Here is a 21,754-nt window from a genome sequence, read left to right as displayed (position 1 = left end):
TGTGAGCCGCCTGGCATGGCTGCTGGCTGGGGTGTGAGCCGCCTGGCATGGCTGTTGGCTGGGGTGTGAGCCTCCTGACATGGCTGCTGGCAGGGATGTGAGCCGCCTGACATGGCTGCTGGCAGGGGTGTGAGCCGCCTGGCATGGGTGCTGGCAGGGGTGTGAGCCGCCTGGCATGGGTGCTGGCAGGGGTGTGAGCCGCCTGGCATGGGTGCTGACGGGTGTGAGCCTCCTGGCATGGCTGCTGGGAACTGAACTTGGGTTCTCTGTAAGAGTAATACTCTTACCCAGTGAACCTTCTCTCCAGCTCATGGGGGTTTGTTTTGTCTTTTTAGTTGAATCTTAGCCATTTTAAGTGAACACTTCCATAGTTTTAAACCACATGCACATGTGGTCAGTCATATGGCAGTGGATAGATTCACTTTGCTTAGGCTGTGAAGAGTTTTTTGGTTATACAGAGATTATGCTTAGAAGTGTAGTATTGTACTTTAGGAAATATGAAAGATGGGTTTTTAAAAGAAAACTATGGGGATGGAGTGATTAAGAGCACTGACTACTCCTACAGAGGAATTGGGTTGGCATGGATCACTCATGTGCTGGCTCATAACCATCTGTAACTCCAGTTCCAGGGGATCAAATGCCTCCCTCACTCCTCTGTGGGTGCCAGGTATAAGGGAGGCACACATCCACACACTGAGGGCAAAACACTCATGTAAATAAAGATAAATATTTAAAAAGAAAAATATGTAAGAAAATATATAATACACCTACATGCAGATAACTGATACCACTTTTATTAATTTTAAAATTTAAAAAAAAAACCCTTAAAACAGTAGTCTTATAGTCTAGAAATAGCTGTTAATGGGTTTTGTTGATTTTCTTATAGTCAGATAGCTGTCCATGTATACACACATGGAATCTACATTAGATTAATGTTGGAGCTCTACTTGACATTAGACAGTTACTTCCTCCTAGATATAGTCTGGAGCTCTTCTTGTCATACAGTGCTTTGTTGTATAGATCAACATGGTTCAAGGTACTAGAGAGATTGGTGGGCAACAGTTAGAACACTGGGGACCTGGCTTGGATTCCCAGCATTCATTCACATGGTAGCTCTTAACCATCTGGTATTTTATTATGCACTTTTCTTTATGTGTATGAGTGTTACCTTTGCAGTATGTATATACACCTTGCTTGTGCCTGGCATCCTCAGAGGACAAGAGAGGGCACTGGATTCCCTGGACCTGGACTTATAAGTGGTCTGTGAGCTACCATGTGGGGGCTGGGAACCAAACCCAGGTCCTCTGCAGGAGCAGCCAGTGTTCTTGCCCTCTGAGCTGTCTCCAGCTCCAGGGGATCTCATGCTCTCTTTTGGCCTCTACAGGTACCAAGCACACATGCAAATAAAACACTCATCACATAAAGCAAAACAAGTGTTCAGAAATAGCTCTTCATGAATGTCCATTTGGTTTGAAGGCTGAGCAGTCAGGCTCCTTTGAAGGGGAAACCCAGACAGAAGAACCATCAAAAGACCAAAGCCAGGTAAGCAGTGCACTGGAGGGTGGGGGAGAGAAGACTGGACTCACTGTGTGTCTGCACGCAGGGCAGCTGATCTAAAAGTGGGCCTAAGGAAGTCTGCTGACCCAGCACCCCTCTTTACTAGCCCCCGAGAGGCTCCTGTCTGTTCCCGGGTGCTCTGAGAAGCAGGGGTTGTATTCTGAGCAGTAGAGAGAGGAATTCAGGGCTGCCAGGAGAGCACATCTGAAAGACACACATCAGGAGGAGGCTTCTAAGGGTAGGAGGCTCCCAAATTTTTCATAGCAAATCTTTTTTTTTTAAAAATATAATTATGTAGAGAGAATGTAATAGCTCAGAGGGCAAGAACACTGGCTGCTCTTGCAGAGGACCCGGGTTTGGATCCCAGTGCCCACATGGCTGCTCACAAAATAAAAAGTTATAAAATTTAAAGATATTAAATCTTTTCTGATAGTTTCACTTAAGTGATGAACATTTGAGGAGACATGATTAATTTAAACATCACACCACACCGTGTATATATGCAACACATCATACAAGTAGAAATACATTTTAAAATAATTTCTTTTAATTAAAAAGTTTTGACTTTTAAGAAAATATAGAAAAGGCTATGTTGTAATGCCTTCAACCCAAGCGTTCAGGGAGCTAAAACAGGGGAATCACCAGTTGGAAGCCCACCTGAGATGACTAGCAAATCTGGTGGGACACGGTTTCGGGCAGGGGGGCGGGCGGAGGAGGGGAGGGAGGGAGGAATGCCTGCAGGTCTGGACTTACACGTTCTGGCTGGAGGCCATGCTGTACTGCAGTAGTTCCAGCAGAGGGCACACTACCCACACTATCCAAAGTGATCCTAAGTATTTCATAGTACTAATAAACCTACCTATGAAATTTCCTAATTGTCATCTGGCAAGGCTTGGTTTTAGTACCCCAACAGATGTTAAAGTATCTTACATAAGACTGGGGAAAAAAAAAGACAAAATCTGCAGTAATTTACATACTTGAATCAGCACTTATAATGCCCAACACAAAGCAAATACTGTATAAAAAGCTGTTACACAGTGTCTTAGGGTCTGCTGAAATGTGAAAAAGCTCTCACCTATTCATAGAGATCTGGAGCTGGAGAAGTAGCTCAGTGGTTAAGAACATTGGCTGCTCTTGTAGAGGACCCAGGTTCATTTCCTGTATCCACAGGGCTCACAACTGTCTGTAAGTCAGTACCAGGGGGTTCAGTGTGCCCTTCTGTCTTCTGTTGTCTTCCGTGGGCACCAGACATGTGCATGATGCACATACATGCAGACACTCATACATAAACTTTTTAAAAACCTTGGCGACATGGTGAAATAAACTGAGTTTCTAAGAACAAAAATGTCCTCACAGTCCCAGGGAAGGCCCCTGACTCAAGAGACCCCTGAATTGTTGGACCCTTTGGAACTAGAGGGGATGGTCTGGTGTAAAGGGAAACTGCAAAGGTTTTGGAGTTGTGCACAGTTAGCTGTTGACACTGCCTTGCAGCATCCTCTTACACTGGCCAAAGGGAGTCAAGACAGCAGACCCTAAGTCATTTAAACAAAACCGACAGAATATCACTACCACTCAGGGCTGCTCAGCAGAGTGGCTCTCTTAACCTCTACAGTTAACTGTCCCAAACCAGACCTTGGGAATGGGGTTAAGATCAAGCCCTAAGTGCAAGAAGCTCGAAAGAGAAAATACACACATTTTTCTAAGTAAAAATTTATTTAATCAAATGACAACGTATGGAGTGAATTTGAACAATAACTATACAGACACCTTTAGTATAAAGTGCTATCCATGTGAGTGGCACCTGAAAGGCTTCCTATAATGTGTCTGCAGAAAGCACTTGTGAAATTTGTCATCTTAAAACTAGCTTGTAAATTAATAGAAAACCTATAAAGAGCACTTACAATCAGTTTCTTTAAATTATAATACGTACACTGTGTCATCATACCCAGGGTGTTCCAAGGGGCTGTGATATTAAAAAAAAAAAAAAAATGTGGCTGCTGCTAGTGATGGTGTTGTCCTGTGGATAGCAAAACTGAAGCATGAACGTGCTCTAGCTTCCACAGAGCTGTCAACTGCTTGCTGGAGACTGAGCCGAGTGGGTGGGAATTCCAGTCACTCTAGTGGGCAGTAGCAAAGGAAGCTGGGAAGCAAGGAAGGGGAGGAGAAAGAAAACAGGCATAGCAGGCTCAGAAGAAATGGATTTCAATAAAAAGTGAGCCCTGAGGGTGGCACCCTGGGAATCTGCAGGAGATGTGCACTAAGCCCTAAAGGCAGGACTGGGTGGCTGAGTGCCACCACCATCTAGCTGGGACATTTCCTGGAGGACGTGCCCCCAACTTGAGTGTGCTGGGGACAAGGATGTATGCAGGTCACATCAGCTTTTCCTAAAGATTTCTTCCAGCATCCAAGTGCTCAGTGTTTAGGGTGTCCATGGGAGCAGGAAGTGGAAACTCGTGGCTTTGAGTAAAACATATCAACAAACTCAAAAACCAAAAGGACAACAACAACAACCCCCACAAAATCTTCAGGAGCATAGGTGTTGAGCCTGATCCTAAGGTGGTGCGCCTGACCCACATTGAGCATCCGACGACAGATGGTACCTGCCTGTTAAAGCATAACAGGGTGACAGGTGGGGGCAGAGAATTCAGAAAGCACTAATAAGGTAACAGAGCACCCATTATGACTAACAAGATAAACATAACTGTGCATATGTATAATATCTGTGCTATCTGTTTTCTAAATATAAATGTTTTGAAGGCTTTCAAAATATTCCAAATGACAATTTCCCGTTGGCATAAATATTATACTCTAGAGTCATATAACTGACTTGATGGGACATTTAAACAAAGATCAGGGGTACAGATAGAATAACTTCTGCAGAGCATTTTCTGAACATTATCTCGGAGCTAACTGAATGCTAAAATCAGAGGAAGCATCTTATAGGAGACTGACAAAGCATCCTTTAATCTATTAATTTATGCTTTATACAAAAATACACTTGTTCATCTGTGTAAATGAATCTAAAGTTGTCCGTAGGCCTAACACTTGGAACTCCTTCCTGTTCTTTTCTGCTCCTTTGCCGTCAGGTCTCTGTGGGAGGGCTGTTCAAGGCTCAGGGCTCCTGTTCTCAGTCTCTTTGTCTTCCTTGGAGGTACGTCTTTAAAAATAGTTTCAAGTTTCCTACTCAGACTAAGTGGCTCTCTGAAGATCCCTCACCACAAGATTCCGATCTTCGTTATCAGTGACACCGATACACACACATTTCTAAATGATTCTAAATTACCCACTTTTAACTGTGTGCCTTTAAAACAGCTCCATTCCCAGCACTACAAATACCTCAACTAGATCCAGGCAGATTAGCAGAGGTAACCTTTTCTACTATCAGGGGTAAAAAAGTCCGCTGAAGCACCACACACGAAGACTGGTCGCAGTGGAATCCGACATTCCTGCCTTCTCAGGGGGTGTTATTTGCAGAATGGCTGTAAATTAGCCTTATGTGTGGGTGAGCTAAGTAGTTTCATGGAAATTGAGACTCACCCTATCACATCTTATGTGGATTAATGGACAAAGTGACCCCCTTGTCACTACAACCTAAAGCCAAGGCTAAGTCACCCCCGCTCTCATTGTTTCAAGATTAAGAACTGTTGAGTGGATTTTTCTTAGCTAAGGAACATGATGGGAGGGGGGCGGGGTGGCTTGTGTGTTCCAGTTGGTTTGAGCAGATGAAGCAAACGTGAGTGACGTGACTCGCCAATCAGTGGCCTCAGCGAGTGGCCTGTGTGCCACTGTTAGCTGAACCAAATGATTTGGGAAAAACAGTATAGTGCACATCCCTAAAAAAAAAAACGTGACTAGCAGGAAAGAAAGATCCATACCAAGGTCCTCAGAGCACCACTCCGGTTGGATGCCTCTGGCCTCAGGTAAAGCTCTGCCCTGTGGGTTTGCTCTTGACCACAGCTCTGGAACCAGATGGCCCTTAAATAAATATCCTGTTGTTTGGAGACAAAGTCTTACTAAGTGACCCCAGGTGGACCTCAAACGCTTAGTGTTCCTACCCCAGCCTCCCAAGTGCTGGCATCACAGGTGTGAGCCAATGTCTGGCTCAGTACGTCCGCTTCTGTGATCCCAGAAGCAGATGAAGGGCAAAGCTGGTACCACAGCCTGTGATACTCACTCAGCCCAGCTTTCTTTATTTCTAAAGTGAGGTCTTAACTGTATCTGAAGATGGCTCCAAATTTCAAGACAGAAAGATTGGTTTAGCTGAGAGTTGGCACTGAGGTCAGAAATGCTTCCACTCCTCACCACAGGTCCAGGCTCCAGAGTCACTGATAAATGGCAGGGGATGAGGTCACTCACGGCCCATTCACTAGCAAGAGGTCTGCACCCAACAAGGAGAGTGGCCCTAGTGAGGGACTCACTTCTGGTCTTGGGGTGGGAAACAAGAACAGACAAGTCTTAGTCTATAATGTGCCATTTTAAAAAGGCAATTGAACAAAATTAAACTTTTTAATGTTATGTCAGCCTCGATTTCAACTTACATCATTAAAATGATCAGAAGAACAACTCGTTCTAAATTCCCATGACAGAGGCAAGAAAAGGGCCACAACTTGGAAAAATAAGCAAAAAGGTGTTTGTGTTGATAGCTTTAAGATTAACTAAAATAATATTAATATATCTACTGCAAAGATAGAGCAAGGTTTAGTCCGAAGGCTCAGCTAACACAAGGAGCTGGCTAACGGGACAGGCATCACACAGCTACTGTCTGCCACCCTCCCTCACTTCCCTTCGGCGAGACTGAAGCAAACCCCCCAAAAGTCACAGCAGAGTGTGGGACTTCAACTGCTCGCTCATCAGGACAGCTCCGTCGTGGCCACCAGATGCCACTCAAGGCAACTGATGGACTTTGAGCTCATCTGGAGACACCGGCACGAAGACCTCATCATCATCTTCTACCCCTTCCTCGATTGGCTTCATCTTGGCAGAAGCTCGCTGCTGCGGGGAGGACATGGCTGTGGAGAAGGACAGATGCAAACTGCTGAATGTACACCCTGCCCGACACCTGGGAGATCCTTCCAGGAACTCAGCACCCTCGAAGTCTCAATCAAGTGGTTGAGTTAAAGCTTTATCATCATTATCAACTGGCTCTGAAATGTATTGGCATCTTGTAAACTGATTTCTTGATACATAAATCTAATTGGTTAACTATAAGCCTTAAGAGTCTTGATTCTACAGGGTAATTAGGTAACTAGGCTGATTGTGGGGTGTGGGGGGCATTGTGTGGAAGTGAGAAGTACTCGGGATCTCCGCCAGAGAGATGGCCCAGCGGGGGCTGGAGAGTTAACAGCTGGCAGGACCGCCAGGACATAGTGTTGTGGCCCACCAGTGTCAATACTAGAGCGGGACTGTGGCCCAGTGGGGCTGAAGAGTTGGAGGGTCGATGTTTTTAAATATTTCCTGCAACAGCAACTAAGTTGGGAGCATGGGTCTTAGTGGAGAGAACAGACCTGAGAAGAACCTTCCACCTGTGCTTCCGTAGTATGAACCTCCTAAACAGGCAGAATTTCCGGGGTATGTTCCAAGGTCTGATTCAGTTTATATGCTCCACAGTCATACCTTACATCTGACTTCATCTAATTAATATTGGCCTTGGAGAGTTGTTTAAACAAATATTTCCTTAAAGAGCAGTTGTTTTCCCAAACTCCAGACGTTAACAGGAACCAACTTAAAATTCGATTTTCTGCCACCACAAGTTTAGCTACTTTCTGGACTGAAGGAAGAGGGATCACAGACATCAGGAGGAAGTGTCAGGTGGGAGAAACAGCCCTGGGGAAAGTGTGCATCCCTAAAGACTTGGTGGGTGGTATGTGACCAACGAGACAATTCGTTCACCCACCCTATCATGAACGCATGCCTGATGAGGGACAGCCCGCCTAAAGAGACATAAGAATTGTGATCATATTTCTCATGTATGTGTGCATGTCTTTGTGCATTTGCACCAGGGTATTTGTGTGGAAATTGGGACAACCTACATGAGTTGGTTCTTTTCCTCCAACACATGGGTCCTGGGGATTGAACTCCGGTCGTCAGGATTGGAGAAAGTGCCTTTACCTTTACCATCTTGTTGGCCCTACCAGCAAGTTTTTATAAAGTAGACTTTTTAGAGGTGTGACAAACTGCTCACATAAGAATGGAAGCCCGAATTCCCTTCCTTCCATCACTGCCTTCAAGGCCAAGATCCATCCTCTTCACCCTCCTCACCTCCTCATCCTGCCTCACCCTCCCACACCCTTTGTGCCCGGCCACAGGGCTGGCAGCAGTCAGTCAGCTACTGCAGCACTATGTTGGGGAAGGACAGTGGCTGACACTCAACTCTTCAAATGCTTGGGGACAACAATGGGGTGCAGAAGGACCTTAAACAAAGCAGACTAGCCAAACTGAAATTATACGTGGTCGCTGCTGCTGAGTAAGCACCCAGCACTGGGAATGACTACATATCAAGAAGGAGCAGGCAAGGTACCACATGTCTCAGGCTGCTCCTGAGAGGAAGGCTGTACAGGTGAGGGCAAGATGCTCTGTACTTAGCCACAACGCATGCAGCTCTGTAAGTGATAAAGGCCACGTGGCCAGTGGCCAACTCCAGAGAAGCTCAAGAACCATTTCCCACTGTGCTGCCCCCTAGCTGTGAGACTGTGTAGGGCACTAAACTTCTTTGTGAAATAGGGCTAGTCAGGATTGGACTGACCTGGCAAGTTCTTAGGAGGCGTATATGATTTCTGAGTTCTTAGATCGTTATGGGAAGTAAAATGTTCTCCTTGTTAATGTTTGTGAGAACACGAATCAATAGAGTCCCTGGAGGTCAGTGGTCTAAATGATAATAATTATCAGAATCCACCATTGCCCCAGCAGGAGTGGGGTTTGTGCTTAGACAGCAATTTGTGTTTCCGCATTTCAACTGCCCTGAGAGCAGCAAAGGCTGTCTTTGCCATAGCTTCCATCACAGCCTCTAGTTATGATTGAATCTCATAAAATATTAACCCTGGGCTGAGAAGCTGCACTCTCATGCAACCCGGAGGACAGTGTGCTTAAGAGCATCAAACCCAATCAATAGCACACAGCGAAGCCATGGCTGGGTATGCACGTAGCAAACACACCCAGTTCATTTTGATACAAGTGGGACTAATTGAGCTATAGTTTTCAAGACCATTTATCAAGCCAGGGATAATGGCCTACAGCCTGTGAGACCAGAATTACCTTACAGCCAAACAGGATGAGTCTCTCAACCGTTTAACCCAATCTCTGGTACCTTCTCATGGAGAGAGAAAAAAATGTAGCTTTCAATGTTCCAATATAATTGGAAATGGTCAAGGAAAACCTTCCAAGAACTTTCAGCTCTTCTGGGAAGGAGTCTTATACCGTTCCAAGAACATCTTCCTGGGAAAACAGTATGGTCTCCACTGGGTAACATTAAAAGGATCAGGACTGGGTGTCTACAGCTGTTCCAACACTCGGGGACCTCAGACAGACCCAGAGGAGGCCTAAGCCCCACGTACGAACTCACTGCTTTTCAAATGCACCTGACCTTCTCTTCTCTGTCTCTCCTTGCCTTTCTGTCTGGAATGGCCCCTCCCTACCTCTTTACCTGCCAAACTTCTCTCCATTCTTAGTTCCTCCACAGGATCCTTCCTAATTCCTTCTACCATCCTTCACCTCAATTCTGCATCACACTATGGGGTGATGTGTACCTCTCCCTTAATGGAAAACAATCCCCTTGAAGGTTGTACTCACCACATCCTCTCTCCAGGATAGGACCCTCATTGTTATTTACATGTGTGATGATTTAAGAAAATCCCTCCATTAAGCACTCTACAGGAACTGTCAGAAGGTGAGTCTGAGATGACAGAAGGCACAGGTGGTCCCCACGCTGAATCCCAGTCAAGCCCAAGCCCAGTGGTGGGTACTGCCAGCCTTCCTTCTAATTAGGTAGGTCCAGTGCTGGTGAAATCTCACTGGGGCATTCCTCATCCACCCATGGGTCCCAACTTGGAAAACATTTAAGTCTCTGGTCTTGACCACCACAGGTCTGTGCTGTGCTGGTGTGCAGGAAACAGGATGTACCTTTGTGGCTGGGCACTAGGAACCCTCCCTCCATGCTGGACACTAGGACCCCTCCCTCCATGCTGGGCACTAGGACCCCTCCCTCCCTGCTGGGCACTAGGACCCCTCCCTCCCTGCTGGGCACTAGGACCCCTCCCTCACTGGTGCTGTAAGACTAATGTGACACTGCTTAGCACATGGTCAAGAACTCTGTCTCTAAAGAAAATGTCAGTAAGTAGGGCTTCATAGGACCATCTGTGGCAACGCCTTCTCAGCCAGAAGAGTGAGGGACTGGAAGGTGTCAGCTGCTGTCTTATGCCCTGGAGCTCTAGGCACTGGGTGTGGCAGTGTGCATGCAACTCCAGCGCCTGGGTGGCTGAGGCAAGACAGTTGTGAGTGCAAGGTCAGCCTGGAACATATAGTAAGGATCAGATCAGCCATACCACCTATTCCCTCCTCTCTCTCTCTCTCTCTCTCTCTCTCTCTCTCTCTCTCTCTCTCTCTCTCTCTTACACACATGCACACACACATACACACTCACACATACACACACAAAAACACACATACACACACAAATACACATACAAACACATACACAAACAAACACACATACACATACAAACACATACACACATACAAACACACACATATACATACACACATATACATATACACACATACACATACATGCATACACCTACACACATACACACACCTACATACACATACACACTCACACATACACACAAATACATACACACATGCACACACATACACACATGCAAACACATACACACACATACACACACTGAATTAAACGTGGAGATCCAGTCTGACTTATGTCATCTGTAGGACTCACACAAGTCTTCAGAGTGGTGTGACATCTCCACAGACAGCACCACACTAGTATCTCTCCATTATCTTCTCAGACAAATAAAGACAACCTGAGATTATCTGGACCGGTGAGGACTCCGTTCCTCCCCAGAGAGGGAGCCTTTGGACAGACATCCTAGAAGGACAACCAGGTGCCCTGACAGCCTGACAGGGTTCAGTCCTCTGAGTTTGGGAACGTCACACAGCCCAGTCCTCCCTACGGTAACACTGCTTCCTTGGGTCTCCACCATGGCAGACAACGAGGGAGAGGAACAAGCTGATTACTGCCACCAGCAACTGCCCAGTGTCTCTCAGCTGCCCAGCCCCTGGCTAGGAATCAAAGCCTCACAGTGCCCGCTCTTGCCAACATCACCTCAGCTCAGGCTTCCTGATGCCGGGCTGACAGAGGCTCAAAGGAGACATCACCGTCAGCAACTTGACAGGTCACCTGGCCTGGCCTAAGAATCTACCTCTGTGAACAACTTGCAAGAAGGCTAGCTTTGAAGAGCCAGGAGGTCACCTGGTCCCTAGAGGGACTCTCAGACCCATGGGGAGACCTCCAGGTTAGGGGAAGACTCAATGGCTAGTACCATACTGTTGTAAATTACATTCTTGCCCCTTAAATCTAAAACCACTTGAGAGTATCAGTAAAAAGGACCCATGAGGGGATATCACACTCCAAGGGAACTACATTACACTTCAGAAGTTGAGCCGTAAGACAGTCTTCTACCAGCTTGACCGGGTTTGCATTGTCTACCCTGAGGCATCCCCACGCGGCTGCCCAGAAGACCCGCCTGCCTGAGAAGGCTTCAGAGGCTGAGGGGTAAATGGGACACATCGTTCCTCAAGTACCCTTTCCTATTACCCGCATCCTTCAAGGACATTACTCCGGGGTTCATGCCAATCTCTAGGATGCTTTTCTCTTCCCGTTTTGGAGGAGGGGAAACAATTCTTCTATAGCCATAAATTTCTAGAAAACTGATGCTTGCAGTTTCCTATTTGAACTATATTCATAGTTGGGAGATAGAAGATCTTAACTATAAATGATGTCCAGGAAGAGATCTCTATAGTTATTTTTTTACTATTAGTTTCTAATAGTAATAATTACCTTCTAACTTGCTGTGTTATTAGCTAGCAATTTCGTATGAAATCATATGAAATAAGTAGTCTCCAACTGAATTGCATGCAGTCCAGACAGGGCTTAAAACCATCACATAGTTAATGAGGTTACCTTCACATGACAAAAGATCCCTGTCAACAGAGTTCCACACCCTTTCCCATAAACACCCAGCTCTTGGAGAAGGTATAGCCCGAGGGCACCTTGATTGTGACAGGACCCAGGGTCACAGAGACTCAGGTGAGAGGAGAGACCTGTCACTCTGGGTTGTATTCCTAAGAACAGAAGGAAAACTACAGCAGATTGAGGGACTGAGGCTCAGTCACATCCTGACCCCAACAGTGGACACTTCCACTTGTGCCAGACACCGGAGAGTGACCAACATCTCTCAGCTGTTCTGACTGTGGCTACTGCCTCTCAGTGGGGACCAGAGCACACTGTGAGTTCCCAGTGTGTCCTTACAGGTCCTCTGCAAATGGAGACATACTGTGGACACAGGCTCCGTTCTCCACAGACCCTTTTCTGCCTTCCTAAAATCTTTGGTTAGAACCACAGGACTTTTAATGCATGGACCAGAGGGATCAGTTGTGGCAGTCAAAGCTAATGCCCAGCCAAGGGAAAAGAGAGCGAGGGAAATTCCATTTGTCAGAACCCTGTGCCTATTAAGCTCATTTCTATTTCAGTGCGCTTATAATTACACAGGGGCCCAAGGGCCTTTCCTAGGACGAGGATAAACAGATGATTAGCTGTTCTTAGATCCCGGGTGAAGGTCATGCCTGCTGCCTGGGACGGGGAGTGGCCACAAGTCTGAGCTGCAAGGGGGTTGTGCTCAGCAATAGGAAGTTCATCTAGAGACTCCTCTTGGATTGAGAAGCAGGTTTTCAGAGACATGACATGCTTGTCATCTGTCAGACATGACGCTCTTCGGTGGTTCCTCTTCCCCTGTTAACTCTCACGACATTTTCTTAGTTGTTTTCCAAGTGTTATTATGCTTAACCATCTGGCCAACTGCTTTAGCGAGGAAAGTAATTAAAAAACTTCACAAGGGTTAGGACTTTAATTAGATCATACAATTTTTGATGACAAGTGATGAGGAAGGACTTAAAGAATTATCATTCATTTCCTGCCTCTATTTATTTATAGACACTGGTTCCCTGTCTTTCTCCTCCCCCCACTTCTCCAACCTCTCCTGCCCCCCCCCTTTGCTCCCTCCCTCCTTCGGCTGAGGATCAAATCCAGGGTCTGATGCTAGACAAGTCCTCTACCGAGGTACATTCTCGGCCCTACACAGTTGTTCTTGGTTGAGGAGTTTGAATCGAACCTTTCTGCACAATACTACTGAAAGGTGGCTGTGGCCTTTACACCCAATTCTCCCTTGAAGGATTCAACACTGACACCAGAGAACTCAGGGCAAGGATACAAGACTAGGGAGAATAGCCAGGACAGATCAGGCTAGTGGCTCTCAGGAAAAGCTTCCTCTGGCCCCAAAGGTCCTCCTCAGAGTACTCCCTGACCAGATGGTGGTCAGATCCTCAGCCACATGGTACCCAGGATGACAGCCCTGCCACACCTCTGGAGGAGACTGGAGGCTGGCTCTGGGAAAAGGTCTCTGAGAAAAGGGACATGGAAATGGCTGAGGAGAGTGGGGATAACAGAATGGAAAAGGTGCAGATAAGGAAAAAATGCCAACTAAAATTGCCACAAAACAGCATGGCTCCCACCCAGGGATTGCAAGAAGCAGTAAATAGTCTCCTCTTAAGGGACAGACAGACTGATTGGGTAGCTGGCAGACACTAGAGAGTCAGTGTACAATGTTTTCTCCTATAGCCTTCCTGGCATGGGGAAGTGCTCCACAAGTGACACCTGTGTCCTTCCTTTTGGCTAACAGACCATGGAGACAATGGACCCTGAGAAACTGGAATGTTCCCAGAGGTGGCATGGTGGGGAAAAGGAAAAGGCTGTGGCCCTACTGGCCAGAGGAAAGGGAGTCCATGCATTTGACAATTTGTCAGACCATCCTACAGGAGAAACAGGGGCCAAGAAGACGAAGACTGGACTGAGAGCTATGCATAACTCCTGCCCTCTCTTTAAACCTAAACCTCCAGTCAGGACGCAAAGGTGATCTGGGGAGGTGTCACCGGACCTCTCCCTCTTCTTCCCAATGTGACAGCACTGATGCAATCTCCTTCCTCTGCTTTTCAGTGTGAACTGTCTCTAACTGGCCTGTTGAGGGCAGGGACCTGAGCCTAGCTGGTTAGGACTCCAGGGCTCAGGCCTAACCCCCCCCCCAAGCCCCCATCCGATCCCCCAACCCACACAAACAGTCTCAAGGGAAAGCAAGGCACACAACTGCTTGAGAGTGAAAGCACCAAGCGAGCTGCAGCATGCAGGGCCAGGCAGGCAGGGTGGGGGACTCTCTGATGGTATTGCACAGTAGAACATCTAACTGTGTAACCAATACTGCAAGGTGGCCAGAAGAGAAGATTCTGAAGTACTTAACCCAAACACAAGATAAATACTCAGTCCAGTGGCTCTCACCCTTCCTAGCGCTGTGACCCTTTAATACAGTTCCTCATGCTGTGGTGACCCCCAACCGTGAAGTTATTTCGATGCTACTTTATAACTGTAATTTTGCTAGTGTTATGAATTGCAATGTAAATATCTGATATGCAAGGTATCTGAAATGTGACCCCCGAAGGGGTCACAGCCCACAGTTTGAGAACAGGTGACTTAAGGTGAAAGCCAATCCCACTGTGCCCATGTACATCACACTGCCCACAAGCATAGACAGATGTTACATGCCAATCAAAAATAAATCTTAGCTAACACATAGCTGCAGTGCCAGAACTTGGGCGGTGGAGACAGGAGATCGAGAGGTGAGGTGGAGTTTATCTACAGAAAGGGTTTGAGGCCAGGGATGGCTATGTAACCCTGTCTCAACAAACAAACAAAAAAATAAATAAACAGCCCCAAGCCACTCCAAACAATCCAAATGTTTTAAAGTTTATGGGATAACTCTTATATTATGTACAAAAGGAAAATAATATATTTGTACTTGATATAACACAGATCTCAAAAATAATAAATGTAGGAAGAACCTACTACCTCGTTCTCCATAAACTATAACGCAATGTTACAAAGCAGGGTAGCTTTAGCTGTAGCTCTAATACAGAACGTGCAGCGTAGCTATAATAGAGAATGTGTAGCATAGCTATAATAGAGAATGTGCAGCAAACATGAGACTTTCAGAATAAAAAACGGGAAGCCCAACAGTTTGAAACGAAGGACTGGGAAGGGTTGCTGTATCAGTTACCTTCTTCATTTTCTGATAAAAGTATACAACAGCAGCAAATTAAGAAGAGGAGGGCTGACTTTGGGTGGGCTAGAGAGGGACAGTCCACTGTGCTGCAGAAGGCACAGTGGCAGGAGCAAGAGGCTGCTGATCACATTGCTTCCAATGCCAGGAAGCAGAGAGAAGACAGAAAATGGGACTCAACTACAGTTTCAAGGGCATGCTTCCTCCAGTACAGCTCTGGCTCTTACAACCTTCCAGACCTGAGCACCAGCTGAGAACTACACGTTCAGACACTTGAGCCTCTGGAAGACATCCCATATCCAAACCACAAAAGGTAGAGATGTCTGCGTGTCGCAGAGAGAAAAGGGAAGGGAGTTTGACTGTATCACTTGATGCTCCAAAGCGAACTCCGAACAATAAAATCTGTAGACATTACCAACCTCAGCAGCAAGAGGAAGGGGTTAGAAGTGACCCAGATTAGGTCAGAAGAGGGTGTAAAAGAATAAAGCGATAAGTAACAGCGAATTACTGAGCACACTGAACAATAGTTTCTTGGGAAAAGAGCTACAGTAAAACTGGAAGAGATCAACTTTATATTATAAGATTTCTTCATTTGCTATACAGTATCTATGTCGAAATACTAACCTAATTTTCTTTCCAGGGTCTTGCTTCATAGCTCAGGCTGGCTTCCATCTTGTTATCCCTCTGCCTCTAACTCTCAAGTTTTGGGATTACAGGGATGCACCTCGACATCTGGTAGGTTTAACCTTTTTATTTAATTAAATGGAGTCAGAGAGGAAGCTTTTAAAATGTATGGGTTTATGCGGACGTACTGTTTGCTAGGTGTATGGTGCATATACATGTTTGTGTGTGCACACATAAATACATATGTGTGAAGGTGAGAGATTACACTGTGGGTGTCGTCGCTGAATGAGGACATCAACAAGCATGCTGATGTGGCAGAGGGAAGTCTCGTGAACTAGAAAAGAACAGGTAAATAAAAGATGCCAGAAGAAGCCCTCAGGATCTGCCTGTTAGCGCCCCCACAGCTCTGGGGTTACTGGTGCACACTGCCAACGCAGTGGCGTTGAGGTCCAGACTCAGGACCGCATTCCTGCACAGAGGACACCTTACCAACCGAAGCATCTCTCCATCATGCCTCTGAACTCTTTCATTAAGAGGATTAACCATATGAATTCCTTGTACTGCCACCCTACAAGCTGAGAAGGCACTACATGGGGATAGTGGTCAACTACGGGACCAAGGAGGACAGGGGCCACCGTGCCATACCACATCCCCTGCTGGCTGGGGATAAAGCAGAAGAGGTAAACATCACATGTCTCCATTCTAAAGGGACAACAAAAAGTGCTGTAAGGACTAAACTCAATAAAAAGTCAAGCTATGCCAGTTGACACAGCAGGTTAGAGGCCCCCCAGTAAGTGTATGCGCAAACTGATAACATGGCCATAGGATGAGAAGCGGCACGAGACCCTATAGCATACTCAGTCGACTTCCCCAAGCTGTTCCTTCCTCATCTACAAAATGGGGCACTGCTCCTCCACACCCACCCTTCAGCTCTCCTCCAGGTGCCTCCTGTCTGTCACGCCTGCCATTTCTCCGGATAATTTGCAGAGCCCCTGTTTGTAAGTCTGCTGTTGTTCTCAGTAGGCACGGTTATGGATCTGAGCTAAGCAGATGGTTTCAGGAAGCCAGCCTGGGAGCAGAGAATGCTTCACAGAATCTATCCCAGGTAATAGACTGATGAGCTCTCTATGACAAGCTCATTATGGCAGGCCTGAACTACTGTCTGCAGGCCGGAATACTGACTAATGAGAACGTAGCACATCTATACCGCTCGCTCCTGGGCTAGACTGCCTGGTGTTCCAGCCTGGTGCAAAGCAAAGGCCTTTTCCTCTGTAAGAAATCTCTTATTTTGTAAAATCTTTAATAGCATCATAAAAAGTCATTCTGTTTCAGGAAAAAAAAAAGGTTTAAACTAACAAACTCATTCAAAGAAGAGTCCCAACTGATATTATCCAAATTATATGGATTTGGAAAACAGAAACTAAACAAGTATTATTTAGTTAAAACAAAATTCTGCAACTTTCGAGGAAATGTAGCAAGCTCTCTTCTTGCTATGAGGATGCCCGTGGTGAGCACACTCACTCGTAGCATCATTGCCACTGCAGTTAATCTGAGGAAGAGACAGAGAAGAAGAAGGAGCCTCTCAGACACGACAGTAGGGAGCTGAAGTCAGAAGACAAGATGGCCAGTTCCCTTACAGCGAAGCACACTGACCGGCCAGCGCAGAGAGCAGCCGGTTCACACTTACGTACGGGGCAGCAGTACACACACTTGGACACTCTGGCTAGTTTGACCCTTCTCTTCCATCTCCCAGTTACACATGCAGACTGGGAACACAATCCAATGAAGCGACGGGAGAGTACGAAAAGTTAACCGGGTTCTGAGCTGCTGAGTAACAACAGGACTGAGTTTTCCTCAAGCTATTTACCCTTGAGTGAGTGACATTTGGGAGCAGGATATGGAGTCTGTGTGACAGAGCGTTTCAGATCTTGTTGTGAATCCGGCTTTGAGACATGTATAAAAAAAAACAGAGCACAATCTACGCAGTGGGCGTGGCAGTAATTTCACTGAAACGGTTCAATTCACGTCTCTTCACCTCTTTGTGAACTGCATTTCCACCTCACCCACATCTGCTGTGTAATGATGTGAAGTATGCCTGTAGTGTTATACCACATCCTGGCCAAGATCTTTAAAAATAAAGTCCCCACAGGGGTCCGTGCGCGTTGGACTGAGCTGAGCTACTGTTGGATGGATATACAAGACCATTGCTACCACCCCACATGGCATGAGCAGCAGAATCCCAGAATACAGGGAGTGTCAGAGCCTCCCCATCGAAGAAGCTGGTAGAATAACCACACAGGTACCACCTGAAATGTGTTAAAATGTGAAGTTCCACGCAGAATGGCTGCATCAGGAGCTATTACACAGTTCAGGAATATATGAGAATCAGTGTTCTAGGGCTGGAAAGTAGGGAGAAAAGGGGTCACCTGACACTCACAAAGCCCTGAGGTTAACCCCTAGCACTGCATGAAATCAGGTTTTGTGGCACTCATCTATAAGTCCAGAATTTGGAAGGTAGAGCAGGAAAAGAGTTCAAGGCCACTCTGGGCTATCTGTGACCCTGTCTCAAAAAAAAAAAAGAAAAAGAAAAACCAAACCAACCAACTAACCAGACAGACGAAAAACCCACAAGAGTTTAAAAAGAAATCAATATTCTATAGGCCAAAGAATTTTTAAAGGAGAAGCAGAGAAGCCCCTAAACTACAAGACTGGACACACACACACACACACACACACACAAACACACACTCATACACATACAAATATACATACACACACATATGCACACACAAACATATAAACACACACACATACACACACAAACACACTCATATACATACAAACATACATACACACATATGCACACACATACAAATACACACACACACACACACACAAACACACACCTACACACACATACAGCTAACTGCTGACATAGTAACTGCTCTGGCAGGTTCAGATCAATTAATCACAAGGCACCAGTTAGATGGTACTTGCATCTTTTTTTTTTTTTCTTTTTAAAACAGAAATAATTTTGAAACTGAACCTGTTTGGAAATGGCAACTTCCCTGTTTCTGAAAACTGTTCAAACTATTTATCAGAATGTTGGGACAGACCTGTGAAAAGCAGAGCCAGAAAAAAGCTTCAAGGACCCGGGTCAGACTCAATGACTGGTCAAAGTTATAAATTATCCACAGGTTTACCTGGTGGGTCAACTACCCCACCCACCAGGACTCACAGTGACAATCACGAGCACTCCATCTTGCCTAAGCCCAGTTGCTTAAATCCCTCTGCCAGGTAGCTAGCTGGGATTGCGTCCTGTGTCCTTGACCGTCGACAAATTCCACTCCTTATCTTTTCCAAAAGCTGGTGTTGTAACATTAGCTTCTATTCCCAAAGGCTTTTGCTGAGGACCAACTGAGTCCTCAAGCACTGAGTTTTACATTCAGACCAGATCCCTAAATCTGTATCCCAGCAGGGACTGAGGTGAGCTACGAGTACTGAGTACTCAGGTAGCACTAAGTACTACCAACATCCTCGTCTGAAAAGTTAATCGTCTCTGGGTAGAACACAGCACTGTCAAGGTACCCACTCACCAGCCCTGCGGCATAGCAGCAGAACTCACTGGCTGCCCACAGGGGTGTTGCTGCTGGCTAAATGGTGCCCACTGTCAAAGGACATGCACCTGCCACTCTGGGGTGGAGCTTTAGGATGTCTTCCCTCTGGCCAGCTCCCCGAATAAGGAGGGCCTGGCAGAAGCCTCGGGTAAATTAAGCCGCACTAGAATTGCACATCTGTCCTGTGCAATTCTCAGAACAAGTCAGAAGAAACCCTTAGAAAAGAAGAGGTGAAGTTCTGTCTCTCCCAAACGCTAGAAATATGGCCTAGTCAATTCCAGCCTCATTTCCCTGTGCAAAATTTAGAATGTTATCCAACTCATGTAGGGCATTCAGACACAGGACCATTCACACTGACAGTGCCGAGTGAGGGTTGGATTTTCAGTTTCTTTGCTTGGGGGCATACCTGGACACATGAAGAGTTTTTAAGTTTGTGCAAGAGAAGAATGTTCCTGCCTTTACACAGAATCATATCGTGATCCAAAGCTCTCCTACTTTCAAAATAATTCTTAAATTTCAAGAAATGAATTCTTTAAATAATTTAGTTTCTTTCGTTTTACTAGTTTTCAGCATCTGTGTGGTTTGAGTCACCTAGGATGGTACGAAGCATATGGGAGAGTCACGGTAGCTTCTTGGTAGCGTACAGATGTTACTCACATGGGTGCTGAGTGAGCACCTTTAAGGACACCCTGAAGCCTGCTCCCTTTTTAACTCTTGGGTACATACTGGAATGAGCAGCCAGCCATCAGCTGCCCATAATCTCTCACACACTGCTGTGCCCGTCTTTCACTAGAGCTAAGAGAACCACAACGTCAGGCAGCCACCAAACACATGGACCCATGCACACCATGCCAGTGGCCAGAATGTAAGTCAAATAAACGGCAGAAGAAGTGAACAGTTTCAGAAACAGACTTAAGAGCTCGAAAGCTAGACTTTGGTCAATATCAAACACAGGGGCATTCGTTCCTCTAGGCTACCAAACAGTTACTTAACAGTAATGTATCTGACCAAAACGTTCTGACATCTAGTGACATCTATCAGAGCGGTGGAGAGTCAGCATTGTGGGAACTCACGGAGAGAAGCCGTGCTGGAGGAGCCCCGCAGAAAGTGATGGAGGCCATCCTCGCCATCGCTGGAACTAGTGATGCTGTTCCTCATCTCCAGCATGGAGATCTGCGTGCAGAGGCTCATCTGTGGCTCCAACTTCTTAACTTTCTACAAAGCAGAGTTCCAAGATGTCTGAGATTGACAGCGGTCCAATCATATATTCCCTATAAGCAGCAGGCAATATCCTTTGATATTAGTGCCCCAAAAAGGGAGTGATCAACTGCTCTAGAAATGTATGTTGTGGCTTTTATTATTAGCTATTACTTTAAAGACATTATTCTAAACTTATAAATATGAATAATCTATGTATTAATCTGAAATAGTGAGCAAACCCTTCTTTCTTTCTTGTGTTGTTAGGATCAAACTCAAGGCCTCATGCTTAACAGGCAAGCACCATCCTGCTGAGCTACAGCCCCAGCCTTAACTTCAGGTGAGAGGCACCTGGACAAGGGGACCTAATAGGACCATCACATTCATTGTTCCCAGTAGGTAGTACATATCACAGGAAAAATGTTTTAAAAGTTCTCATCTGTAACTGTTTTCATTTCCTTCTCTACAAATGCAGAAAACTAAGCTGCCCAAAGCTCTGAAAGGCCATCTTCTCCGGATCTCTGGAAGACACCAAGGCTAAAATGTCAACTATTAGTCTTACTTCCTGGAATCCTGCCTTTCCATGCCTCCTCCATGCCCACAACCTCCCTATCTCCTTAGACTGCTTGAAGACTTTTGGTAAGGAGAGTACCCCATCCCATAAATGTTACTCTGTAACAGTTAGGCCAAGCTATGGCAATGATAGGAATTGTGAGATATCCTTGGCCTTCGAGAAAGGACTTGCGAAAGAGTCTCTCCATTACAACTACCCCCTCTGAAGTTTATGAATACTTAGTGAAAATTCAGGAAAATATACATATTTCTTAACATGCCCCCCCCCGGCAAATCAGAAAAGCACTTACTTTATCATTTAAAGTAGGATCATTCAGTGAGTACAGCTTATTTGTAATGTCTTTTCCTATAAGGTACCTAAAAATTTCATACAGAAAAGGCTCTGACTCCAGAAAGTAAGTCAGTCTTTCTCTTGACCAGCATAAAAACCTGCAGTTATCATCTGCAACAATGGTGACCTGTTGAGAAAACAAACACACTGGCAAAGCTATTCATATCGTAAGTCTATATACATAAGTTATGAGTTTGTTAAACTAACAGAAGAAAAAGAAGCTAGCAGACTCTACCATAGAAAAGTTTGTCAAGCTGGACAGCGGTGGCACACACCTTTGATCCCAGCACTTAGCATCTACAAAGGCAGATGGATCTCCGAGTTTGAGGCCAGCCTGGTCTACAGAATGAGTTCCAGGACAGTATACAAAGAAACCCAAAAAGGAGAAACATGGAAGGAAGGAAAGAAGGAAGGAAGGAAGGAAGGAGGGAGGGAGGGAGGGAGGGAGGGAAGGA

The 21,754-nt window shown here is 45.8% G+C and overlaps 1 protein-coding gene across 3 annotated transcripts in view; it reads right to left on the bottom strand.

Annotated features, from left to right (window-relative positions):
* Positions 1 to 6,044: 6,044 nt before the first annotated feature.
* The window catches only part of Bves (blood vessel epicardial substance), a 33,384-nt gene continuing 17,674 nt past the window's right edge, over positions 6,045 to 21,754 (bottom strand). For all 3 annotated transcript variants that reach the window (XM_021205611.2, XM_029542053.1, XM_029542052.1), the window contains exons 6-8: positions 21,259 to 21,426; positions 20,272 to 20,413; positions 6,045 to 6,566 (exon numbers count right to left, since the gene is read on the bottom strand). In XM_021205611.2, coding sequence (XP_021061270.1) covers positions 6,442 to 6,566; positions 20,272 to 20,413; positions 21,259 to 21,426 — 435 coding nt within the window. In that variant the 3' untranslated portion in view covers positions 6,045 to 6,441. The remainder of the gene's footprint in view (positions 6,567 to 20,271; positions 20,414 to 21,258; positions 21,427 to 21,754) is intronic.

The sequence above is a fragment of the Mus pahari genome, chromosome 9 (assembly GCF_900095145.1).
Source record: "Mus pahari chromosome 9, PAHARI_EIJ_v1.1, whole genome shotgun sequence".
Classification (NCBI taxonomy): Eukaryota; Metazoa; Chordata; class Mammalia; order Rodentia; family Muridae; genus Mus; species Mus pahari.
The sequence above is the reverse complement of the archived record's forward strand: the minus strand, read 5'-3'. Positions and strand labels throughout refer to the sequence as shown.